Raw genomic sequence first — 27,355 nt, 5'->3', positions numbered from 1 at the left:
AGCAGGAATTGATATAATGCAGGAATGTTTTACTCATGGAAAATTGTGCATAGCATGTTCAAGAAAAATTATTATTGCTTGACTAATGCCTTTATCTATGGTGACTTGCAACATTTGAGAAACAATTGGTTGTGTGTGTTTCACAGGCAGGTTAGTAGTAGAATTTAAATCCACTAACTCGGGATTCGAAGTCGCAAGTTTAAAGCCTTAACCGCCACACCACACTACCTGCCAATAATATTAGCTCTTCTGATCCATCCAACTAATCGACAGCAGTATAATGGAGGCCCATTGTCTTACAAAGTAACAAAGCTAGTAAACTAATATCCATATTACTAACCGAGAATGGTAAACCGGATATGGACGCAGGGACATGCCCGTGGACACAGGAGACATAGTGCGCAGGCGCCACACAAAGCCTCCCTCCCCAGAGTGAAACGGGAGAGACTACGAACGTGCGCAGGCTCCACACCAAGCCCCCCCGCCCCAGAGCGAAACGGGAGAGTCTACGAACCGTCTGACATGCCGCAAACCAGGCAGGCACGGCTCCAAAAAGAAACAGCTCGACTGACCGAGCTACAAAGTCAAACGGGAAACACTACGGAATCCGCAGTGGTCCACAATGCACCGCATAATAGTACGGAAGGAGCTCCGTATTAACATTGGGGGGCCCCAGAGTGACACGAGCGGATGCTCCATATTAAACGTACGTCATCCTCACACGTTCAAACTATACAGCATAGGTGGATCACATTACAGTGATGCATTATTGACAGTACAGTAAAGATCACAGTATCGCAAACAAATGGAAATTAGTACTCGAAAAAGGGAGAATATAATCACCACGGACCAGGTGCCATTGAAACAAAAGCAGGATAAAGCGAGGTCAGAAATAAAAGACAGAGTAGAAAACAAAGTAAAACGTCATAAAGAGGTTAAAGAACGGGGACAAACACTTGGAGAGCAGGTTAGAGATAATGAAAACTGGAATTCAACAGCTTCAAAAAAACCTAGGCACGAAACACATGCACAGCAAGATACAGAATATGAAAGCAGAAAAAAACGACAGTTAAACGTCCACACCACACAGCGGAGGCAGACCCGGAAGGTGCGGGCGCCTACATCGTGTGTCGGAAGGCGCGGGAAAGTACGAAAGGCAAAGGCGCCTACACAGCATGGTGAAACCCGACATAATACGGAAGGCGCAGGCGTCACCGCCATATTGTGAGTGGCACTACTGCGTAGTGAAGGCGCAGGCGTCACCGCCATATTGTGCTTGGCACTACTGCGGAGTGAAGTTAGGAATAATGTGCTGCTTGGGATTGTACAAAACGCTGAACGCGACCCACCTGGATACGATCAATGAACACAGGCGCCTACAACGCGCGTCTGACACTGCGGACGCAAAGCAGGCTCGAGCACGAGCTCGACTGACGGATATACAAACAAGAGGCCGCCTGGATAAACTCAATGAACGGAGGCGCCTACAACGCGCGTCTGAAATGCCACGGGCAATGCGGGCATGGCTCCAAAACGAACGAGCTCGACTAATGTATTTCAGGATACCCAACGCCGGGGGTAGGCGAGCGAAGTGAGCAGGGGGCCTTGTAGCACACTAATAGTGGCTGCACAAGGGCAGACAGTTACTCTGCTGTCTTCATTACAATTAATGAGTATTTGCATATCACAACCAGCTATAATCACTCTTTTAAAACGATCCAGTAGCCACATTTTGGAGGAAAAATGCACTCCTATAGTGTTGAAACACTTGGCAGTGAGCAAGTAGGCAAACCACCTGATAGGCAGGGACCTTTACCTGTAAAGTAGGCTCTGATTCAAATATGTTTACAGAAGGAGTATACAAACAGAAATGTTAATTCCAGTAACTCCCAACTCTTTTGAAATAACATGGTATTATTTACATTTTAGCAATATGAATGGCAACTTGTATTCCGGTTACAGCAGACAAACAGAGAGGACATTGCATGCGTACCTAACAGTTACAATGTCTGTATATCCCACTGTACTGTTTAAGCATAGAGACTGTCCTTGTCTGTTGGTGTATCTCACTGCTGCATAGTTAAGGAACATATTAATCCACACCAAAATACAATTTTGATTTACTGAAAATAAATCCCTTTGGGAATACATAACCACAGTCACGTACAAAAATTAAGGCACTTCTCTTTCTCAATAATAACCACATACTCTTTAGCCTGTAAATGAGCCTCAACACACTAATAGTACCCCATAAGGTGACACACTCAAAACATAAAATAGTACTTTACATTCAAACCCGTGTGACTCTTCAGCTCCTATGAAGGAGGAAGATACTAGTGGATGGTGTAAAGTGTCATTTGTAGTGCTTATATTTGTTAAGTTTGACACAGCTTTACAAATAATTTGTTTTCACATGAGAATTGTAATTAGAAAATGTTTTGATTGTTAATAATGTTAATAGCATTACATATTTAAGTAACAGTTCCATATCATGTTTGTATTCTTTCTAAAACTGTCATAATTTAAATTTATTAAAAGAAGTGTTTTGTTTGTGATTATTAACAGCAACTAGCAGAGCAAATTAAATAAGCAAATATAAAATATCTACAGTTTCAAATTTTTTGCATAGAGCCTCCTCCACCACCCAGCTTCATTATTAATAGTACTGTTTCCTGTTCACAGAGTCTTTGAGTTGCTGGGTTATCAGCCAGAGGATCTGATTGGACGGTCTGCCTATGAGTATCATCATGCCCTTGACTCTGATCACATAACCAAGAGCTTCCACATCTGTAAGTGACACATTTTGGAATGGAGAATGAAGATTAGTTTTTTGCTTGTGGATTTGTTAATGAAATGTGTTTGTAAAGTAAGATTTGTACTATCATTATATTACTAAAATGTGAGATTTATTGGAAGTTTTGATTTTACTTGTGTTATTAAAAATATTTAAGGTAAGTACAACATTGCTGAAAACCAAATGTTATGGTAGAAAGAATAGATCATGCCTGTTTCTAAAACTAGTAATTCAAGAATCCGTTCACTTTCTGAGTGGCAGGCCCCAGTCTGTCAGGATTGGTAATAGGATTTCAGCCACCATTATCACAAACACAGGCAGCCCACAGAGATGCGCCCTCAGCACCATCCTCTACACCCTGTTTACCCACGACTTGTGTCGCCTCCCACAAAGATGACATCATCCTAAAGTTCAAAGATGACATCATCCTAAAGTTCGCAGACGACACCACAGTGATAGGATGCATCACTGGTAGGGATGAGGCAGCCTACAGGAGGGAGGTGGACAGTCTGGGGTCATGGTGTGAGGACAACAACCTCACCCTCAACGCAGACCAGACAAAGGAGATGATAGTGGACATGAGGAAGGAGAGGATACCTCACCGGCCCCTGTTCATTCGAGGGCTTGAAGTGGAGAGGATGAGCAGCGTTAAATACCTGGGCGTCTACATCAGTGAGGACCTCACTTGGACACTTAATACCACACAGCTGGTCAAGAGGGCTCAACAGCGGCTGTACTGTCTGAGGAGGCTAAGGAAGTTTGGTATGTCGACCAAGATCCTCGGCAACTTTTACAGTTGCATTGTTGAGAGCATCTTGACCAGCTGCATCACCGTGTGGTACGGCAACACTACTGCTATGGACCGCAAACACCTGCAGTGGTAAAGACTGCTGAGAAGATCACCAGGACCCCATCGCTCTCTCTGCAGAGTTTCTACAACTGCAGAGTCTGCAGGAGAACTGCCTCGATCCTCAAGGACCCAACCCACCCCCAACACAAACTGTTCACACTTCTACCCTCAGGCAGGAGATATAGATGTATGAAATGCAGGACTTCCATGCTGAAGAACTCTTTCTTTCCTAAGGCCATTAGACTCCTAAATAAATGACTGGAGTTTATAACCGTGGTTCGCCTCATTCTATGAACCTCACACAACTGTAACTGTATTTGACTTGTCCATCACACACCTACCTGCACATTACACTTTATATTTCTATTCTATTTTTATACTTTATGCTGCCTCTGTTACTTATTATCTATCTGCTACTTATTATTTATGTTTATCTATATACGTTGGTTTTGTCATTGGTGTGGACAGCAAAGAAAGAATTTCATTGTACAGGGAAACATGTTTCCTTACTGTGCACATGACAATGAACTTTGAACATCACAAAAACTTCACATTGCATAAAGTAAAAGGATTATATTGAAATGTTAACAATTGTCAAACTACTGAATCACATTTCAGTTCTCTACCATTTAGTAATAAATAAGTTGAGTAAGTAAAACCTTCCTTTACCTAAGCACTAGTGAAAATTTTTCCCTGGACATTCACCATGTGGCTGGCTTAGTTGCAGATTTTTTCCCAAGCGCCCCATGATGCTTTGCGAGGCAAGTGCCACATCAGAACTTTCATGCATGCCTAGTAAGATTGCTGACTTGGCCATCGCTGGGTCGCAAGCTCACTAGAAAGGGAAAAAAAAAAAAAAAAACATTTTCAGCTACTGAGATGCGCTGAAACCACCCTGTCTACCGAAGCGCTTGATGGTTGATGTGGAGGATTATTTTTTCCCCATGTGTAACTGTGCTCGTTTCTTCCACTTGCAGCTGTTTCAACCCCGAGCGCACTTTGATTGCTGTTTGTGCGTCATGAATGAACTTAAAATAGTTAAATTATGTTCCAAAACCACAAAGGTTGAGAAACACTGCAAGATTTCCATCCTGTATTTGTGTTTAAAAAACAAAAAAAATACAAATTTTTATTAAAAACTGCAGTATTATGAGTCCTGCCAGATAAAACAAGCCTTAAAGGAGCTGTTCCCCTCCCCTCATCAGAAATCATAGGGCATGCAGGGAAATAATAAAATCAAGTGATATATTCTTACAAGATGTTTTTTATTTTATTGGAAAAAGATAGTGAAATGTGTCTTTTTAAAAAAGAGAAAAAAAAAGACATCCCGCTGTGCCCAAGGCCATGACTGTGCCGCAGCTCCATGGGATGGCCATTGTGTGCCCCAAGATTGGAACTCCAATAATTTGTTTTATGTACTTATTACTAGTTTGCGAATTTGTTGTTTTTTGTTTGTAGTATTGATTCTGTGTGCATCTTATGTTGTTTGAGGCACAGTAGTGCAGTGATTAGCACAACAGCCTTACTGCTCAGATCACATATTTATTCACAATAATTAGTCCAGCAAAGTTGGCAGACTTTTCCTTAGCACGTAGGGACACTTAAAAGACCAATGTACAATTATAATCCACTCTGAAGTAGTTCAGTTCTTCTTTCCCCATTGACTTCAGTGCATTTCGTGGAGTTCGACGAAGTTTGCAAACATTTCAATGATTTTGCCAAACTCAAGGCATTTAGAATTTAGAATGGTTTGCTCATCACTGCTAAGCACTAACGTAAGTTATATTTAGTAGTTAGTCCCTCTGCCTCTCAGTTGCAGTGGACTGTGGTTGTATCCTGATGTGTGCTTTTGCTCTATGACACTTGCACGTTCTTTCTCTGTGTGTGTGCCTTTTCTGTGGGTACTCTGGTCTTTCCTCCCACAGGTTAGGTAGGCTGCCAGCTCTTACCAGATACAGATGAGTAAGTACGAATCCATGCTTGTAATGGACTGGCATAACCTTCAAAGTTTGGTGCCAGAATAGGTTTTGACACTGAATAATCATAAATTGGGATGAGCAAGTACAGAAAATGAATACATTTTAATTAAAATAATTTGAGTTTATCTTCAATATTGCTTGTAGTTGTTGCTTATTATTCTACCTGTTTGAGTTCAGTTGCCAGCATTTCCCATTTTATTAGAATACGGTGGTGGGGCCATAACTCTGTGACATTAAGGGGGGTGAAGGGAGGACTTGCACTTACAAATACAGTAAGTGGTTTGTGTGCAATATGCACAATTATTACATTTGTGCTGGACCATATGGGAAATGATATAAAAACAAATCACCAATGTAGCTAAAGCCTTCTTATAATTAAATATACCACATATACAATATAACCATGAGTTGAAATCATCTGGAACAAAAGTATAGAAATGAAAAAAAAATTAGACTAATACATATTGATAATTGAAAATAGCAAAAAATATGTCTAAAGACAATACATAAAAGTAAAATGAATTATATAGATATGGGTGATACATATGAAGTTAGTACAACAGTGATAAGTCAAACAAGTAGACATTCTTAAGTTAAAACAGAAGAAATGAAAATGGTAAGGAATCATTATTCATGCATCTAGCTGTGAAACGTCACTCTCCTTGATAACCCTTTGTATATACATTTCTCTTTTTTTATATCATTACAGTGCTTTCTAAAGGCCAGGTGTCCACTGGCCACTATCGCTTCCTTGCCAAGAATGGTGGTTTTGCATGGGCCGAAACTTGTGCAACAGTCCTGTACAACAGAAAGAGTTCCCAGCCAGAAGGGGTGACCTGTTTGACTTTCATACTAAGGTACAGTAACCTTTTACTATGTATGGGTTATTTTGAAATTAGTTGCTTAATTTTATAGTCACTGTTCACCATACTTATATAAATAAAATGTATTATTATTATTATTATTATTATTATTATTATTGCATCACCTTTCCCATGCTCAAAGTGCGCTTACCTATGTTTATTCCTTTTGACAGTGGCCTGGAGGAGACCGATATTGTTTTCTCAGTTGAGCAGACTTTCCGAATTATGAAGCTGAAGAAGGAGCCTGGCAGCCTCGATGAAGATGAAAATAAAGAAAATTGTCTCTTCCTGAAAACGAGTGAGACTACAGAGGAGCATACAGGAATGGCCACAACCTTAGGAAATAACAGTGTGTCTCTTCCAGGTAAAGTTACTCTACTTGCAACGGTGTTCCCACAAACACATGATTTCTCCACTTAATGATAACCTACTGTTTGGAATATGCTATCTGATTTGTTGAGTATTTTCTCATGCTAATGTGAATGTTTTTTGGCTGAGAGAAGTATTGTATTTGAAGTAGTAAGCACAAACTTACCGATTCATTTCTCAATGTAAGCTCAGTCTGTTGTCCTAAGTAACTTTCCTAACCTGCCAGTGATAGAAATATTTACATATTTTTACTTGTGTGAAAAATAAAATGCTTTGAGATCCTGTATGTTGCAGTGCTTTAGTTTTGAGAAAAGAGTTGAGTTGATCTCAAAATCCAGCTGACACTTCTGTATTCATATTATTCAGAGGCCATGTCATGTGTAATATTACGCTGAAACTTATATTATGCTGAAAGTGTACATTGACAAATGTTTAATTTGTTAGATACACAGTCATATGAAAAAGTTTGGGAACCCCTCTTAATTCTTTGGATTTTTGTTTCTCATTGGCTGAGCTTTCAAAGTAGCAACTTCCTTTTAATATATGATATGCCTTATGGAAACAGTAGTATTTCAGCATTGACATTAAATTTATTGGATTAACAGAAAATATGCAATATGCATCATAACAAAATTAGACAGGTGCATAAATTTGGGCGCCTTAACAGAGATATGACATCAATACTTAGTTGAGCCTCCTTTTCAAATATAAGAGCCTCTAGACACCTCCTATAGCCTTTGATGAGGGTCTGGATTCTGGATGGAGGTATTTTTGACCATTCATCAATACAAAATCTCTCCAGTTCAGTTCAATTTGATGGCTGCCGAGCATGGACAGCCTACTTCAGATCATCCCATAGATTTTCGATGATATTCAAGTCAGGAGACTGTGACTGCCATTCCAGAACATTGTACTTCTCCCTCTGCATGAATGCTTTTGTAGATTTCAAACTGTGTTTTGGGTCATTGTCATGTTGGAATATCCAACTCCTGCGTAACTTCAACTTTGTGACTGATGCTTGAACATTATCCTGAAGAATTTTGATATTGGGTTGAATTCATCTGACCCTCGACTTTAACAAGGGCCCCAGTCCCTGAACTAGCCACACAGCCCCGCAGCATGATGGAACCTCCACCAAATTTGACAGTAGGTAGCAGGTATTTTTCTTGGAATGCGGTGTTGTTCTTCCGTCATGCAAAGCGCTTTTTGTTATGACCAAATAACTCCATTTTTGTCTCATCAGTACAAAGCACTTTGTTCCGAAATGAATCTGGCTTGTCTAGATGAGCATTTGCATACAACAAGCGAGTGCAGAAAGGGCTTCTTTCTCATCAACCTGCCATTTAGATGTTCTTTGTGCAAACTGTGCTGAATTATAGAACGATGCACAGATACACCATCTGCAGCAAGATTTTCTTTAGGTCTGTGGAGGTGATCTGTGGGTTGTCTGTAACCATTCTCACAATCCTGTGCATATGCCACTCCTGTATTTTTCTTGGCCTGCCAGACGTACTGGGTTTAACATCAACTGTGCCTGTGGCCTTCCATTTCCTGATTCCATTCCTTACAGCAGTTGAAACTGACAGTTTAAACCTCTAAGATAGCTTAGTGTAGCCTTCCCCCTAAACCATGAGACTGAACAATCTTTGAGAGTCAAAGGGAAGCACAACTTGCAATTGACCACCTCAAATATCTTTTCTCATGATTGGACACACCTGTCTATGAAGTTCAAGGCTTAACGAGCTCATCTAACCAATTTGGTGTTGCCAGTACTCAGCATTGAGCAGTGACAGGCATTCAAATCAGTAAAATTACAGGGGGACCCATATTTTTGCGCAGCCAGTTTTTCACATTTGATTTAATTTCATACAACTAAATTCTGCTTCACTAAAAATCTTTGTTCGGAAAACACCGCAGTACTCGGATGTTCATGGAAATGAAAGACATATCACTGTTATCTTTTTTGTTGAAAGGAGAGTCAGTTATTATGCAGACTGAGAGGGGTTCCCAAACTTTTTCATATGACTGTGTGTGTGTATATATATATATATATATATATATATATATATATAATATCACAATGTTCAGTTACATAACACAAAGGAAGACGAACTTAAGATCAGATACCCCTTTTACTATTTAAGATTAGGCATCCGATCTCGGACTTAACATCAGGACTCTGGGGACCACACCACTGTTATCTTTTTTGTTAAAATTAGAGTATATTATTATGCAGGCTGAGAGGGGTTTACAAACTTTTTCATATGACTGTATAAAGGATTCTTTTTAAAGGTACTTATGTACCATTTAACAGGCATGCTTCGTTAAGACACAAATGAAACATACAATCCACTTTTACACAGTTAATGTCCAGTTACTGTTAGCTTTAACGCCTTAACAATATCCATAGCATGTCAACATGGAGATCAGCTTTGAACAATTCTTAGTTGTAGACTTTAAGTATATTTAAGAATCTAAGAAAGATGTAGGAATCTCCTGTGACCACCACTATTGTGTTTTGACATCCCCATCAACTCGGTCATACCAGTCTGTTACTTGTCAAGACCGCTCACCCACATGTACAGTGCATGCAGTGCCAATGCAGGAAAATAATAATCTCAGAAAAGAGGCTCATCTGCCTGATGCCTCATCTTTGTTGTACCACAACAGTATGGAAGCTAGAAATAAGTCCAAGACCGTGGCTGAACTTGTCGTACCTAGAAAGCATTCATACAGGCATTGGTGCTCTTTGGCAGTGTGTCATTTGGCTGTAAAAATGTGTCAAGCTCACGATATGTTGGAAATATGAAACTGTGCAGAAAAGTCATCACACAATGTTGTACTGTATTTAGTCATCCTCTACATTTCCTAGTCAGGCAATTTGATACTCACAATGTTATGAATTTCAGAGACAGCAGTTTTTACATTTCACATGCTGTCTGACTGCCAGATTTAGGTAAAGTAAGTGCAAGTGCATTCAATCAGTGGTGACTTTAGTCTCTTTGTTGGAATTTTTACAGCTGCAATTATGGAAAGATTAATACTTTCCCTAGTTCATGTACAACACTCCATTCAAATAATAAGTTACTTTAAATATATGGTTTCATAGTTAAGGCACATCTTAAGACACATTTTCAGTCACTTGTGGATCTTTTACAGTCTTCTCCTTTTTATTTTATGGCTCCTGTATGTTAATTGGATTCCACTACATAAGTAAAAGTACTATAGCTATATTGTAATATATACTTTATTTAGCACTATTAAATAAGCCTTTGTTCTTGAATTGTTTTCTAGCATTTCTGTACTGTGGTTATTGTGTATGGTGTGTCATGCATACATTTATTTTAAATGTGCCAGTATTAATGGGGAAGACGTTTAATCCTGTCTACTATTGGAACTTGTCCCTGTTAATCTTTCGATTAAATAATTCAAGACTTTTCAATAAGTAAATTCTTGCTTATTCTCTTCCAGATTATGTACAGCCCAAGGAATTGTCTTTCTCCCGGGCTCCCAATGATTCTTTACCTGAGTCTCCCCAAGACCTGTGCACTCCTGAACTCCGACAGTTGCTTGCTCCAATCTTTGAAAAGAATGTCAGTGAGGATTCTGGAATTGGGTCTCCACCCAGCACATTTATGTCATCTCCGGTATGCTGAGATACCTGTCTGATCACTTTTCTTTACCAAATGTGCCAAGATATTTCAAAGTTCACATACATGCTTGAATGAAATTAGCAATAGTCTGGAAAAAGATGGGAGAAGTCTTTACTGGTGTAACTTGAATTATCTAATACTTTTATGGTACATTTAGGATCTAGGCATGAAGCTTCTATAGAGTAACAGCAGTGTGATGATAATATCACTGTTCAAGCAAAATATGGGAGCTCAGGGAACTTTAGCTTTAATTATAGCTTTTTAGCACTAGGAAAGGAAACTGTGTTTTATTGTTGCATTATCTGTGTATTTTATTCTTTATAATGAAGCAACGTCTTTCTAAAATCGTGTAGGTTTCTGTACTGTATGGTTCGGAGTGGTACTGGGAAGCATTATTTTAACTGAGGCCTCTTTGAAAAATGTGATATGATTTTTACATGATTCACAGATATGATGACTCAGAAACATTAAAACGCAAAAACAATAGCAAACATTAAAAATTGAGTTTGGGCTTTAGTAATACTAATAGTGAATGATAACTGCGGAATTCTTGTTTTGCAGAGAAGTGTTGATGAACAGCCTTTTGATATGGATGAAATTGAAAAGTTTTTTGCTAACAAAAAGGAGAGTGAAATGGCAGCATATGCAGGAGTTCCACAGGTAATATCAGCTGCTGTGTGTAAGCTCAAGTTATTGTATTATAGTATAAGAGGGAAACTGCAGTTAAAGGAACCACAAGCTGCTGTTTACTGCTGCAAAATATGGCAGAAAAGTAAAAAGAATACAAGCAGCTTATTAAAAAAAACACACAAGATTGCCTGTTTGAAGGTGTACAGTGATCCCTCTCTATATCGCGCTTCGCCTTTCGCGGCTTCACTCCATCGCGGATTTTATATGTAAGCATATTTAAATATATATCACGGATTTTTTGCTGGTTCGCGGATTTCTGCGGACAATGGGTCTTTTAATTTCTGGTACATGCTTCCTCAGTTGGTTTGCCCAGTTGATTTCATACAAGGGACGCTATTGGCAGATGGCTGAGAAGCTAGATTGCTTACTTTTCTCTCTCTCTTGCGCTATCTGTGATCCTGACGTATGGGGATTGAGCAGGGGGGCTGTTCAGCACACCTAGACGATACGGACGCTCGTCTAAAAATGCTGAAAGATTATCTTCACGTTGCTATCTTTTGTGCAGCTGCTTCCTGAAACGACATGCTGCATAGTGCTTTGCATACTTAAAAGCTCGAAGGGCACGTATTGATTTTTGACGGAAAAACAAACTCTCTCTCTCTCTCTCTCTCTCTCTGCTCCTGACGGAGGGGGTGTGAGCTGCCGCCTTCAACAGCTTTGTGCCACAGTGCTTCGCATACTTAAAAGCCAAACAGCCCTATTGATTTGTTTGCTAGAGATTGTTTTCTCTATCTATGTGACATTCTGTGCTCCTGACACGCACTCCTTTGAAGAGGAAGATATGTTTGCATTCTTTTAATTGTGAGACAGAACTGTCATCTCTGTCTTGTCATGGAGCACAGTTTAAACTTTTGAAAAAGAGACAAATGTTTGTTTGCAGTGTTTGAATAACGTTCCTGTCTCTCTACAACCTCCTGTGTTTCTGTGCAAATCTGTGACCCAAGCATGATAATATAAAAATAACCATATAAACATATGGTTTCTACTTTGCGGATTTTCTTATTTCGCGGGTGGCTCTGGAACGCAACCCCCGCGATGGAGGAGGGATTACTGTATACTCTTTGTCATAAAATAGCCTTAACTTTCTTCCTGCTCAGAGTTGATTTTGCGGTTTAGTTTATCTTGCATCTCCATGGTTTAAAAAATTTCAAGTATGTTATAAAGACAGTTTCCTTCTCTTTTGTTAAAACCATTGGATAAGACCTTAAAGTTCTACATTTCAGCCATGAAATGTGAACCAAGCTTGCAAAACTCATTTCGCTGAATGCTTTTCTCAGTTTGAAAATACAACATTGTCATGTTTTGTAAACCTCAACTAGCTGTCATATTTTAGAATTCTACAAAAAGGGCATTGATGGAAAACAAAACATTTATTAATAAATCCCGTGGTAAAAAGCAGAAAACGTTTTTATCCTCAGTTTTACAAATCACACTCCTTGTACAGTGTTCCAGTAGTGGAGTTTCATCTAATACACATTGTTCTTTTGTAAATTAAGTTTAAAAGATTTATTTATTACTAATTAAGATTTTATTTATTACTTTAGTAAATTTGAATCATTTTAGTGGTTATGTGGATCTCAAGCTTTTAGAAGCTTGATAGGTGCAATATACATGGCAGAGCTGTATAAAATCAGGAATGGGTTAAGCAGGGTGACTGCCATCTGAAACCTTTACATATTTTCAGTAGAAGCATTCAGCCACAGCTTGGATGCTCGTTAGATGAACCAGAGTTTGCAAATATTTCTTCAAATAAGTGCATACAAAATGAACAAGCGGCCAAGCAGTCAAGTCAAACGACACCATTTGGAGTCCATTGTGTCAAGAGGAAACAAACTAAATTTGGGATAAGCGATGTCTTCTAAGGGTTGTTTTATTTATGTCTTAACACAAGTGCAAATTTCCTTAGTAGGTATGTTTTAGTAATCGATTGTTTAGAAAAGAATAATACTGATTTGTTTTTTATTTAGTTTTCCTAAATTTGGTCCATGGATTACAAGTTGCACTGTTGCTTTAGGATGCTGCTTAATGCATATGACGCTAAAGCAAGACATCATATCTCAGTGTCATAGTTGTGTGAAATATGGTTAATTGCAATTAGTTTTAGTTTGTTAGCTTTTTTATATTAACTGTCAAGTGTAATGTGTTTTGAGAGAGCACATCTTGTGACTTCTCCAAATCCTCTGTGAAAATATATTTCCTTATTTGTGTTATTTATTAAGATTACATAGCATAAAAATTGACTTTTATTACATTTTTATGACCATTCAGCAAACTAACTAACTAGTTCTGATATGTTCTTTTGAATTTGTTTAGGATGAGCCTTTGGATCTGGACATGCTGGCCCCCTACATCTCTATGGATGATGATTTCCAGCTTAACTTTTTGAGTCACCTTCCTGAACCTCTGTCTCCTAATGCAGAGTCACACACTGTTAGCCGAAGTAATGCAAAAAAACGGTAGGAAAATATTTTCAGTAGTATAAACTCCCAAAATGCAATAAATATAGTAATGGGTGTATAGAGAAAAGCCAAGCAAAATGACACCTTTTATTGGCTAACTAAAAAGATTACAATATGCAAGCTTTCAAGGCAACTCAGGCCCCTTCTTCAGGCAAGATGTAATCCATTGATTTCCCCTTGGGATTAATAAAGTATCTATCTATCTATCTATCTATCTATCTATCTATCTATCTATCTATCTATCTATCTATCTATCTATCTATCTATCTACACAAATATATAATACATTATATTGATAATTTTTTATTAATGCTTAAGCAAGGTTTTTGTTAATATTCATATTATTTAACCCAATCTGCATATATGTGTAATAACAATGTTTAAAGTGGTCGTGAGAATTCTACGAGGACCAAGAGACGGTATCATTGGGGCTGTCAGTGCAGTCTGTTCTGCTGATTGGATGTTGATTCATGTCTTTAACTGTTAGACGTTTAAAATGAAATGTCTTAGAAAGAATCAAATGAAATATAACAGAAATACATATTATGGACTTTAACTTGTAGCTGTCAAATGTCTTTAATCTCCTTTAACTGTTCCAAGAATGTTCCTGATTGTCATCCAATATCTGTTTTCAGAGCTCTGGAAGAAGAAGGTGATTTAAGTTCAAAAAAGATGGCTTGGGAAAAACCAGACCTAGATTCAGAAGGTGAACCAGTGCTGCTGAAAGATGCCCTTCTGGTAAGAGAAGAAATGCTGACTTTAGGAAAGAGGCCATTATTATTTTTACAGTGCAAGGCACGAAAATTCAGACATTTTTGTTGTTCTGTCATACCTTCTGTATTTAGGGCTACATGGTAGATGATGATGATGATCAGGACAGTCTGCTGATAGTCAATCAAACCAAAAGCATTTTGGATGCTGGCGATTCATTAGATGGAGTGAGAAGCTTATGCCATGCTGCAGGTAATGCTGATATTAATTAAGGGCTTGTTTAATTTTACATCTTCTGGTATTATGACTTTGGTCCGCAAAAGGAGCATATGTGCTTTACTTATACTGTAATTACACTTATAGTGTTAGAAGTTGTAGTGTAGAAGTTATTAGTGTTGTAGTCTTGATAGTACTACATAACTTGGATATACCAATTCATGTATAAAGAAATGTAACTTCTCAGATGGTTGTAATATATCCAGATCCGCTTTGCCTGAAACAGGGATACCCGGACCTTCCCTGTTGCGTTCATCTTGAAGAAGTTAAGTGGTGCCATCATATAGGCTAACCACCAGGAGGGTGATAATGTTAGGGGCAGTATGAGGTGAAATGCAGAAGGCCTAGACTTTGGTATTGGAAACTAGCTTTTTCGACATAGGATATCACTTTGCCAGCTCTGAAGGAACAGGTACTTGAAGGCAACACTGAAAATTTTGATTAGATATAATTGGATTCACCTCACTAAACAACATAGACTTCTACAGCAGATGTAGACTCTCCTACTGTGAAGTTTCCCTATTTGGTGAAGTCCCATATGGGTGTGCGAATAGTCATAAGGCTATTTCAACCTCCCAGCAGTTACAGGAACTATTAAGGAGAGTTAGGGACAATGGAGAGAGAGGTGCTGGAATCAAATAAACTGGCAGTTAACATTTAACATAGGTTTAGTGAGCACAAATTCTTTACAGATATTTTTCAAAAATAACTGTTCAATGGGAAATTGAAAAATGAATCATTTTTGTCTCTGAGGTTTCTGCAGTGGTTAAAAAGGTTTATGCTCACAATGAGATTTTTTGGTAGATATTGTATCTCTTCAATATTGGGTTGAAGGAAGAGTCAGTAGCTTTAAGTTGGAAGATTGGGATGATAGTAGCCATTTTCATTATGTGCGACTTGAAGGGTGTATTCCACCTGATAGATCGCACTTTTTGGCCTTTGTGGTACAAAAAATAATTTAAGAAAGACAGCTCAGAAACTGCCCAAGAGACCTGGTCTTGTAAAGACTAGGGATGTCACAATACCGGAATTTTTGTATTCAATACCAGTGAAATTTTTCAATACTCAGTGCCTTTCAGTACCACAGTTAGAAATCCCATTCAGTGGCTTTTTTATTAAAATACATCTGTTATTTAAGTGATGGTGCCTTTTTCTGCAATACAATATAAAATATATATATACTAACAATAGCAGCTTTTAAGTCCATCAAGAAGTTACCCAATTTTAAGTAAACTAGTATTGGCAGTCATAAGTATCAGCGTACAATGCAGGGCTTGAGTTTTAATGTGTGGCAGAGGTGGGAATCCCTCGACTTACAACAAACATGGAGTTTGCAATCCCCTTGGGGTGGTTAGTTGTGGAACGTTTGGAGGACACGGTGGGGGATGCATCAAACTGATCTGGGTATTTATTGTCTTGTTAGCAAGAACATTTTATATGATTCACAAGCATTTACACAGTCTTGTTTGGATTTGATTTCATAGTTTAAGCAAAATTTTTGAAAGTTAATGTGTGCAGAATGCATTAAAGATTTTTTTTCTTCTTCCTTGCAGCATTGATGAGCGATTTCCTGACCAATAGCCAGATGGATGATGGGGATTGTTTGACCTGATTCAACTTTTTCACGACAGCTTTGTTTAGGATTTGGATTGGATGCTAAGTTTTCTACTCATCGCTTCTGGCGCACAGAACATTGTAAACCTCAGCTAATCCACTCAGTTAGCCTGACACAGTGCCTAAATATCAGCAATATATATTGAGCCATCTGTGCTTGTTCTGGGGGTGCTCAGATTGGACAGGAAACAGCCATCAAGAAAGTTGTACAATTGTATGTCGCTGTATGTTTTTAATGATGCCTTGGATCAGAGGTTAATTAATTTGATGGGGGGGGGGGGGGGTTTGGGGGGGTTGGACATGTATTTTTACTTAGTCTTCACATTTTGGTGCCCTACAACTTCATGCAGAAAGTACTTTTTTTTTCCTTGACCAAATGCACATTTACAGAACATTTTTGGTACGTGTCTTCAGATCTAAACAAGTTGCAAGAAACGGAGAATGTGATGTGCAGTATTCTCTGTGGCCATTTCCTGTTGAATGTGACCTTCCCCAGATTACACAGGGATTTACAGAATTTAGAGATGTTTGAACAACTCTCTTTTCTGTTGGGTTTTAAAAAAAAAAAAAGGAAAAAGATTCCGAATTCATCATCAGTCAGGCAAGCCAATTGTCACAACGCACAGAAACCAATAATTGCATAGAAGCAAAAAAAAAAAATAAAAGTCTAACATAAAGATCCAGACTCCAATTTCGGTGCTGCTTACAGCGACCACTTATAAAGACTCTTTATTGAAGATCTCTCCCAGGATATATATGCAAGTGGTCTTTATAAGCAGCCCGTTTTTCCTCCCTTTTATTGCTTTCTTAGAGTAGAGGGAAATTGCACAATTTTTAACGATCATTCATGCAAAAGTCATGTAAGTTGAATGTTAAAAAGCATTGTTTCAAAGCAGGCTTTCTATGTTAAATATTTTACAGTGTAAGAAATTAACAGTGGCATCATTTTTGTAATGTTTTTCATGATATTGAATTTATTTTAGGTTTTTGTATTTTTAGTATTCTAAACTCTTGTGACTGATACAAAGAAAATCTAAAGCATATGTAGAGTCAATCTGTATGTTGTACGGGAGAATGAGGGGCTACTGGTTTTATTCAGAAGTCATAACAATGAGTTTTTAAATGTCTTTTCAGGTTTTTATTAGGACATTTTTTTCTCTCTCTCCTTTAAGGTAACAGTCCACATTAGCAGTTTTTGGGTGTTAGTTGTGAGCCTGGCACTAAGACGACACGCACAATCACGTCAGGTCAATTCCCTGGACATCTAGAAAATCAGGTTTTTTTTATATTGTGGAAAGCATAAATCACACTGCTAGTGAATGTAGGGAAAGAATGTTTTACAGACATTCACATTGGATATTTTATATATGTATGCAAACTTTTTTTTGGTGGGGGGGGGGAATGTTCTGTACTGTATGCGGAATTAGCATATACCTTTTATTGTATCATGATTCCTAAGTAGAGTTTCATACATTTGCTTATGTTAAAGTAAAAACAGAGAGAAGGTGCTAAGGAAAAGTCGCTAAATCTTATCTGTGTTGTTTTGGTGACAGTGCGCTTTTGTGCTTAACCCGGACAGCATTTCCATTCTTGAGAACACATTAGGAGGCTGGCCCAGCGTAATCTCCCATCAGTTAAAGGTGCTGTTTCCATTTTGTTTGAATTTTTTTTACATATTTTTCTTTAAAAAAAAAAAAATAAAGCCATTTTATACTATGCCTGCAGGTAGGTGAATGAGTTCAAAATCTGTAGTGCAGAATAGTGACGCTATTATTACTTTGATAACTTATGATGTAGCATTTATTCTTCTTGTGTCCATCAGTTTGGAATTTTTTTTTTTTTAGTGTTCTGTTGATTAATGTTGAGCAATGTGAAAGCCGAGTGCAGCCATGTTATTCCAAGCGCATGTGCCTCTTAAATTCAGAGAGGCGAAATTGGATATATGTTAGACCAACTTCAATCAAAATGATTTTAGTAAATCTCCTGCCATGGCTCTGATATCCATCCATCCATTTTCCAACCCGCTGAATCCGAACACAGGGTCACGGGGGTCTGCTGGAGCCAATCCCAGCCAACACAGGGCACAAGGCAGGAAACAATCCCGAGCAGGGTGCCAACCCACCGCAGGGCTCTCATATCTGTAAGGGATAGTGTCAGAGCAATGCACGTCGCTCCAGTTGAGCTTAAATGAATAAAAGCAAATCCTGTTCTTCCATTTTTGGAGTAGAGTAGCAGTGTTCGCTTTGGTATTTCCGATCGGTGGCAGATGCATGTAGCAGGGTCAGTCGTGAGACGCTATAAGTGGTTCTCACCCCAGGGCTTGAGTGGTGCCTGTAGAGTGTTCAGCTTAAATTTTAAAACTTAATATCCTTGGATGGGGTGGAGAGGGGAAAACACATTTGCCAACCTGTGCCCTTTAAAAAGTGCACTACCCACTCTTTACATAGAACAAATCTGGCCACATAATGCAGAGTGCAAGATGTCCAGGTAGAAAAGGTAGACATTTTCTCTTCACACTTTAAAATCCCATTTGAGATGCCAGTGTGCAGTCCCACAAAGCAGGGTCTTGAGCCGAAAACACTCGACTCTATAAGAGTGTGTTGGCAATGTCATTACCAGGTAAGCTGAAGGTGCACATGTGATAGGGAAACTCTCTAGGTAATGGCGGATGGGAGTGAGCAGTTAGTTTTCTGAGCTGTGCCCTTTTCTATAATGCTGTCAGTTCCCACGAGATCCTGTCTGATTTCGATAACAGGAGTTGATTGTGTGTTCTGTTCTCGCCAGTTGGCGCGCAGTGTTCTTCATTAACCTCTGCGACTCCCAAGCAGCCAAACAGAAGGAAACAATTTTCAGTGTTATTTCGCACATATCTTTCAGTGTCATTTTTAAACCTCACTCTTTTTGGTACAAAGGGTTTTGCACACTTCATTGTTTTACCTCAAAGAAAGCAAACGTGTCTATACTGCATTACTGCATTCAGCACATCTTGTTTTCCTAAAAGAGCCTTAAATGTTCTTATTGAGCTTTCTTCACGGAGCGTGCAAAACTCCTTCAACTTCGGCAGCCCTTCAGCTGTTGGGGGTCACAGCTCTGTAAAGGTTTGGGAGGCACTGCACGTACAAGCTGATATCCTGAGCTCTGTTTGACATTTCTGTTTATTGTCCCTTGTGGTGAATGTCTTTTTTTTTTTGTATATACATCAATAAAATAGCACTACAAATGAGATGCTGCTGGAACTTTGTCTTAATTTATGGGATTTGGAGATTGGGGACTAGTTGATTTGTTTGAAAAGGCTGAACTTTGTCATGTTTGCAGATGCTAAAAGGTGGGCAAGTGTGAGCCAATTAGTAATCATCCATCCATCCATCCATTTTCCAACCCGCTGAATCCGAACACAGGGTCACGGGGGTCTGCTGGAGCCAATCCCAGCCAACACAGGGCACAAGGCAGGAACCAATCCCGGGCAGGGTGCCAACCCACCGCAGGACACACACAAACACACCCACACACCAAGCATACACTAGGGCCAATTTAGAATCACCAATCCACCTAACCTGCATGTCTTTGGACTGTGGGAGGAAACCGGAGTGCCCGGAGGAAACCCATGCAGACACGGGGAGAACATGCAAACTCCACACAGGGAGGACCTGGGAAGCGAACCCAGGTCCCCAGATCTCCCAACTGCGAGGCAGCAGCGCTACCCACTGCGCCACCCCAATTAGTAATCACAGGACTCAAATTTGGGTATTTCATGTTTAGCACACCTGACTTCATAATGGCAGGTTGAAAAAAAACTGCTGAAAACACATCAGAATTATAATTTGTCAGTTGATTGTGTGATGGCTTGCCAGCCTATGTCCATGTTTTTGAGCTTTAGTAATGAACTAGAAATGTGGTCTATAAAGAGGTGAATGTGTCACATGGGATGAAGTCATCAGTGGAGGGTCCATCCGTCCTGGGCCCATTTCTTTTCCTAATTTGCATTAGCAGTGTAGCTACTAAACTTGTGAAATTTGTGGATGGAGCTAAAATTGGAGGAATAGTAGACACTGAGGAGGCAAAAAGACCTGGCAAAACTTCAGAACTGGGCGAATACTTGATGCCGAAATGTGCAAAGGGCTGCACGTGGGCAAAAAGATTGTCAATTATAGCGATGGCAGACTCTGCCCTACAAGAAGCAGTCTCTGAAAAAGATTTTAGGGGGTTATGTTGACACATTTTTATCGACTAAGCAATTAGTGGAAAAGTTTAAAAATGCAAAATAAAATGTTAGGGTATGTTGCAAGAGCTGTTGAATAAATCGGGATAATCTGACCTCCAAAGATCATGTTAAAAGAGAATTTCCCCTCTTGGATTAACAATGTGTATCAAATCAAATGTTTGCCAAAATTATGCTCAAGGTATATAATGAACTAGTGCACGAGGGGTCCAACTCCGACCCTGGAGGGCTATAGTGGCCACGGGTTTTCCTTCCTGCCACTTAATCGGTGACCAGTTGTTCCTGTTTATTGATTTTTGTTCCCTTCATTTTAATTCTTAAGTTTTTAAGACTTTTTTCCTTAAATGGTTTTCATTAGTTTCTGTCCATCTTCTGAACATCCGTTGTTCAAATACACGTCTCGTCTTTTTTTTTTTTTTTTTCTGTTCAACACATTGTGCGCTGTTTCATGCCATCTTACCCGAGAATTAAACCAAAAGTTTACGGTTCCCTGGGACAACATAAAGAGTCAAGTTGCCACCAACCAGACGAAGCAATGACCAGCAACACATAGAAACACACATAAGCTCTGTATTATTAAAAAAAATAATTTAATTTATATTTTTGTTTTTTTGCATATCCGATGTTGTTAAAACAGCATTTTAATTAAATCAAATTCCTTTTCTGTGGGTCACCAAGAAGCAAACTTTTGCGTTAAGGGTTGAAAAGCAATGTGTGCAGCCCACAGTATGATGTAGGTGAACATTCCTTATCCCCGATGAACTCCCCCTCTTTTCTGTTGATTTGAAACTGGAGCGGTTGTGTTGACCTGCTCGGCCTAGCCAGTTGCTGCCAATGAGCCCCACCAGTCTATGCAGCTTGGCCAAGAAGGTGGCAGGGAGAGACTGGAGTGTCCTGTTTTACGGGGAGGCCACACCCCAAATCCCAGTTACCTCCAAACTGGAGGTTAACGCTCACTTTACCATGCGGGCTGCCCTCTGGGTTCTTGTGTTAGGAGGTTGGCGCTGCTGCCCATCATTGCACATCTTTATTTTCAGGTTATCTGGTCATGCGGCAGCTTGTTGTGTGTCTCATTATCGTTTGGCTGCTCAATAAGGAAAAAAAAATGACTAAGGGGTCCGAGTCACGTGAATTAAAACGAAGGCAAAACAAGTTAATCATCAGCAAAAACGGCTCACTAATTAAGAAGACAGAATGAAAACCTGCAGCCACTGTGGCCCACCAGGACCAGAGCTGGACACCCCTGACTTAAGAGGGTAGAAAGTGGCATCGACGAAAGTCAACTTAGAGGATAGAAAGTGGTCGTCAATGACCGTCAACATAAGAGTGTAGAAAGTAGGTGTTGACAAAACTCAACATAAGGTGGACAATGGGTGTCAACAAAAGTAAACTTAGAGGGTAGAAAGTGGGCATGAACAAAAGTCAACATAGTGGATGGAAAGCTAAACATTCAAGTTTAGAATGATCAAATGTATTAGCTTTATCTATTAGATGGTAGCAAAGTTAAACTGGCATTCATTTTCCTTACAGCTTGGCATCAAGTTACTCTCGTCAAAATACTGTTAATCCTCTGTAAGAAGAGATTTTGTGCATTCTCGACAATTTGGCTTCTACTGTGTAAGATGTGGATATTGAGCTGTCGGAAGAAAGTGACAATGCGGGTAATGGCTCAAAAATGGCATGGGCAGTGCAACACGTGTTACGCACAGTGTGATGCGCGCATGTGGGTGCCTCGTACAGTAATCGTATTCTTCACAATGATCATGTATAGAGCATTTCTTTTTTTACACAGTAGGCAGCTGTATGTTTTATGCACAACTTGTGAAAAATAGTGGCATCCTTTATTACACAAGAACAGATTTTCTGAATCCAGGAAAACTAAAAAAAAAATCCAACTCAAAAGGTTTAACCTGCAATAGCTGAGAAATTGTCACATGTGGCCATGGCCTGTCACAAATACACATGAAGATGCCCTCTACCTCGGGACTCGTTCTCAAGAATGCTTGAGTCCAACTCCAGTCTAGGAGGCAATGTGCAGCCATGAGCAGAGTTCCGCATCACAGACAGCTGTGCCCACAGTCTGAGGCATCATCGAGTGTAGATGGCGTCACCACAACCAATCCGGTGAACACCTTTGTAAGGTCAGAGGGATGCACTGCCCCCTAATGGGTATGGAGCGAATAGCAGACAGCAAACTTAAAAGTTTTATGTAATTTGCATACTAGTCCTAATCATTAATTAGTTATTCAATAACTTAGATAATGATTTGCATACCAGGTCTGGCAGTTTCCCCCATTTTCGTTTTCCTGCACATACAGTAGATTTTCTAACCACCAGTGACAGGGCTGATATTCATTTAGTTATCCAATATTTAATATGAGTGTACAATTTCCATTTGCTTCATTTTATAAAGTCTTAGATACAAATTCATCCAGCCATGTCCTTTTTTATTAAGCCAAAAATCTGGAGCGAATTTAAAGACAAAGCCATTTTTAAGAGAGCAATTTAAGTAGAGCCAAGTTCAACGGGATGACCCAAAAGGGAATTAATGGTGCCAACCGTTGAAATGTAATTGGCAGATGGTGTGACTTTTTTCCTCCTACTTTTTCCATATATTTTGGTAATTATTCCCAACAGCAGGGATGGAAGAGGACACTCCAAATGCCCACCAATCTCAAGCCCCTAAAGCCCACACCCCTAACAGCTTCTTGGTGCCCCTTTGTAACCAAACCTGATGCGTTATTCATTCGTATTTTTTGTTCCTTGGAATAAGCAGGAAGAGGGTACGACAGCTCCAGAGCTCATCCGGTGGGCATTTAATGGTATGTGAAGCAGAAATGGGACATTTTCACTGCAAACAAGTCTTAGTAATTGGGAAATGTGCGATTAGACCAAAGGTAGGCAAAACAAATACTGACATTTTTGGCCATTCTGCACACTAACCCTGCTCTGCCTGTCTGCCCTCCACAAGCCGACACGCTTGACAAAAAAAACTTTTTTTTCCCCCCCTATCTCAGGCAGGATGCATACATGGTGACAGGTGTCTGGGGGCTCATTTCTTGCCAGAGTTGGTGAGGACGAGTCTATTGACTTCCCTCAGTTGTGCGTCCAAAGTCTCCGTGACGAGCGACAACTCGGCGACTTGCTGCTGCAGGCTCTGCAGTGTGCTGTTCAGCTCCTCCTCCTTGCGCCGAGAGTTGGAGGCCTGCCGGCTGTACTCGGCGATGATGCAGGCCCCGCCCACAAAGAAGATGATGGCTTCGCCCAGGAGCTCCGCCCCAAGTTCAGCCGCGACCTCTTCATTCAGCGGCTTAATGTGTGCACCGCGGAAGCCCATGATCCTCATCTTGGTGCTCATCTCCACCCAGTGGTAAACTGTGGGATCAGGAAAGAAAAAAGAGAAAATAAATGAATGGCAGAGGGCTGGAAACGTCATCACACTACGCGCCATGCTAGCGGAATATACAGTTGTGTGAAAAAGAAAGTACACCCTCGCTCAATACAAACGTTTTACAGATTGTATACACATCTATACACATACATAATCTCACAAAAGTGAGTACATCACTCCCATTTGTGTAAGTATTTTATTACAGTGATCTCCCGCTACATCGCGGTTTTATTATTATTATTACTAGGGGCCCCGCCACCAGGTTTGGTTTACCAGATAATTTAAAAAGAGATTGTTATTTTCGTGGGAATTGTTACATATGCATTATTTTTTACTTTAAAACTTTTGTAAAAACAATATTTGTCCTTTATTTCCTGCCCCGGGCGTGGTTAAATCCCTTTCTCACGGGACTTGTAACGCACGCTAAACAGAAGTGGACGGATCAGCTACTGGCTTTGTGCTGCTTCTGCTGAGATGCCTGTTCTGCTTGTCACTGTGCGCGTCGATCATTTAAAAGCCTGTACAGCAGCTGTCCTTCTGTCTCACTGCCTTGTCTTGCATGACGTTCAAATGTTTCTCGCGGGACGTCAATTGTCTTTCGAGAAGATCACGCCTCGTCTCCCTGCCAAGATTTTTTTTTATATAATAGAGAGATGTTACTCAAATCCTTAGCCAGACATCCACATATCATGTGTTTACAAAGTGTGTTTTAATAAGTTTACATGCGTTTAAAGCGTGTGGGAGGGGTATTTTAAGGCTTAAACTGTAAAAAAAAAAAAAAAAAAAAGTCTATTTATATGGTCTTTCTATATCGCGGATTTTCACCTATCGCTGATGGGTCTGGAACGTAACTTCCACGATTGGCAGGGGATCACTGTATATCTTTTCATGGGACAACACTGAAGATCTGACACTTTGATCCAATGTAAAGTAGTCCGTGTACAGCTTGTATCACAGTGTAAATTTGCTGTCCCCTCAAAATAACTCAACACACAGCCATTAATGTCTAAACCGCTGGCAGCAAAAGTGAGTAAAAAATGTCCAAATTGTGCCCAATTTGCCATTTTTTTTTATTACAAGGTCTCAGGTGTTAAATTTGGTGTTATCGCTCTCACACTCTCTCATACTGGTCACTGGAAGTTCAACATGGCACCTCATGGCAAAGAAGTCTCTGAGGATCTGAAAAAAAAGAATTGTTGCTCTACATAAAGATGGTGTAGGATATAAGAAGATTGGCAACACTCTGAAACTGAGCTGCAGCACGGTGGCCAACACCATACAGCGGTCTAACAGGACATGTTCCACTCAGAACAGGCCTAGCCATGGTTGACCAAAGAAGTTGAGTGCATGTGCTCAGCGTCATATCCAGAGGTTGTCTTTTGAAAATAGACGTATGAATGCTGCCAGCATTGCTGCAGAGGTTGAAGGGGTGGGGGGGGTCAGCCTGGCAGTGCTCAGACCATACGCCCGTCGCACACTGCATCAAATTGGTCTGCATGGCTGTCGTCCCAGAAGGAAGCCTCTTCTAAAGATGATGCACAAGAAAGCCCACAAACAGTTTGCTGAAGACAAGCAGACTAAGGACATAGATTACTGGAACCATGTGCTGTGGTCTGATGAGACCAAGATGAACTTATTTGGTTCAGATGGCGTCAAGCGTGTGTGGCGACAACCAGGTGAGGAGTACAAAGACAAGTGTGTCTTGCCTATAGTCAAGCATGGTGGTGGTAGTGTCATGGTTGGAAGGTTTCTGGTTCGAATCCCGTAAATGCCAATAGGGACTCTGCTCTGTTGGGCCCTTGAGTAAGGCCCTTAACCTGCAATTGCTGAGCGCTTTGAGTAGTGAGAAAAGCGTTATATAAATGCAAAGAAAGAATTATGGTTTGGGGCTGCATGAGTGCTGCCGGCACTGGGGAGTTACAGTTCATTGAGGGAACTATGAATGCCAACATGTACTGTGACATACTGAAGCAGAGCGTGATCCCCTCCCTTCGGAAATGATTCCATCTAAATTAAGATTGGAAGCATTAAACCTCTCCAGAGGGTCTCGTCTGATACAGCTGTTATTGTCTGCACCAGAATGCAACCGGCATGTTCCCATCTGAAAAATCGCACCAGAGGTCAAAAAACGGAACCAAACAAATTTAAGTGTGAAAACGCCTTAAAAGGGTTCTAAAATGGACAGATGAATGGATTTTTAATTTAGAAATCATTGCCCGAGTAAAGAACATAATTCTGATTGGTAAATGTTACAATAATAAAACTAGAACAAATGAAAATACCTCTACTTTTATGAGTGGTGGCTCTGAGGCTAAGGATCTGCACCAGGAATCGGAAGGTTGTCGGTTCGAATCCCGTAAACGCCAATAGGGACTCTGCTCTGTTGGGCCCTTGAGCTGCAATTGCTGAGCGCTTTGAGTAGTGAGAAAAGCGTTATATAAATGCGAAGAATTATTATTATATAAATGTCATTAATTTGTTTTTGTCCTCATGTTCTGCTCATATTAAAGTTGCGTGTTTTGTTACATGGTTTCCTTTTACTCTGCAGACTTTAACTGGTTTTATAAGAGATTTCATTAATCCATAACAAAGTGGGAGAAAAACGCCCGCCCTCGAATCGAGATCTCTTTTTTAACCTCCCGTTAATCTTTCCGGTACTTTTTCACGCCACTCAATTCGTTTCACGCTGTCGTAATCGAGAGCAGGGACTTCAGTTCAGTCCTACTGCTCTCGAGACCTTTCGTCTGCTGTATTTGCACTCGTTCGTTAAATATGACACTTTTGCCATATAAAGCATTTGAAACATAAAACTCCCTTGTCAACGAAGAAAGGTGAAAACACTGCACACCGCGACCTTCGTCGTGTTTTCTACTGGTTATCGTAATATTCTCGCCGGTTCATATTGTTGTTACTGATTGGCTAATATTACAGTCAGTCAGGCAAAGACAAGCACTAGCTAAAAACAACCAACCTGATTGGTTCAATCCAGATACACCCTTGCCTCTGACTGGTCCTCTAACTGTGACATTCAGGCGCTGCCTCCTCGCCTCTTAGCTTTTCAGGTTCCAAACTGCCGGTCACGCCGACTAACTCACCTTGAGCCGGTGGTAGGCATACGTAGTGTTTGAAGAATTCACTCCGGCGAGCACCAGCCTTAATACGGTTAGCCAAGGGTTTACTGAGCTGCCGGACTCCAAGGTACAGCAATTTAGCGATGGGAAACGCTCCAGCCACCATCTTGGCGGAAACACGTAGAAACGGGGGTGGAATCCGAGCTGGTGACGCCAGAAATGAAGGGGGTGTCCGCAGGAAGAGAGCGAACCCACGGCCGCTTGCGTCACGAGGCGGTACCGCGCTGTAATCGTTAAAGGTGCTCGGTGTAGTTCTGTCTCGTTTGGGCAATTTCAGTGTGTGAGTGGTGCAGACAGTCGAAGGTTATAATCAAGCGGAGCGCTGAAATGTGTGCAGACTGTAGTGGGGCGGCGTT

At 40.2% G+C, this 27,355-nt stretch overlaps 2 protein-coding genes across 3 annotated transcripts in view; one reads left to right on the top strand and one right to left on the bottom strand.

The window, feature by feature from the left end:
* hif1al (hypoxia inducible factor 1 subunit alpha, like) overlaps nt 1-19,481 on the top strand; it is a 98,013-nt gene extending 78,532 nt beyond the window's left edge. For both annotated transcript variants that reach the window (XM_028795926.2, XM_028795935.2), the window contains exons 7-15: nt 2,683-2,789; nt 6,333-6,480; nt 6,660-6,850; nt 10,327-10,502; nt 11,070-11,168; nt 13,512-13,654; nt 14,293-14,395; nt 14,503-14,620; nt 16,198-19,481. In XM_028795926.2, coding sequence (XP_028651759.1) covers nt 2,683-2,789; nt 6,333-6,480; nt 6,660-6,850; nt 10,327-10,502; nt 11,070-11,168; nt 13,512-13,654; nt 14,293-14,395; nt 14,503-14,620; nt 16,198-16,256 — 1,144 coding nt within the window. In that variant the 3' untranslated portion in view covers nt 16,257-19,481. The remainder of the gene's footprint in view (nt 1-2,682; nt 2,790-6,332; nt 6,481-6,659; nt 6,851-10,326; nt 10,503-11,069; nt 11,169-13,511; nt 13,655-14,292; nt 14,396-14,502; nt 14,621-16,197) is intronic.
* Nucleotides 19,482-22,903: 3,422 nt separating this feature from the next.
* On the bottom strand, nt 22,904-27,138 carry opa3 (outer mitochondrial membrane lipid metabolism regulator OPA3). Its single transcript, XM_028795947.2, has 2 exons — nt 26,964-27,138; nt 22,904-23,852 (listed from the first exon to the last, which is right to left on the bottom strand). The coding sequence occupies exons 1-2, from the start codon at nt 27,103-27,105 to the stop codon at nt 23,530-23,532; spliced, it is 465 nt and encodes a 154-aa protein (XP_028651780.1). The 5' UTR covers nt 27,106-27,138; the 3' UTR covers nt 22,904-23,529.
* Between the last annotated feature and the right edge of the window lie 217 nt (nt 27,139-27,355).

The sequence above is a fragment of the Erpetoichthys calabaricus genome, chromosome 1, assembly GCF_900747795.2.
Source record: "Erpetoichthys calabaricus chromosome 1, fErpCal1.3, whole genome shotgun sequence".
Classification (NCBI taxonomy): Eukaryota; Metazoa; Chordata; class Cladistia; order Polypteriformes; family Polypteridae; genus Erpetoichthys; species Erpetoichthys calabaricus.
The sequence above is the reverse complement of the archived record's forward strand: the minus strand, read 5'-3'. Positions and strand labels throughout refer to the sequence as shown.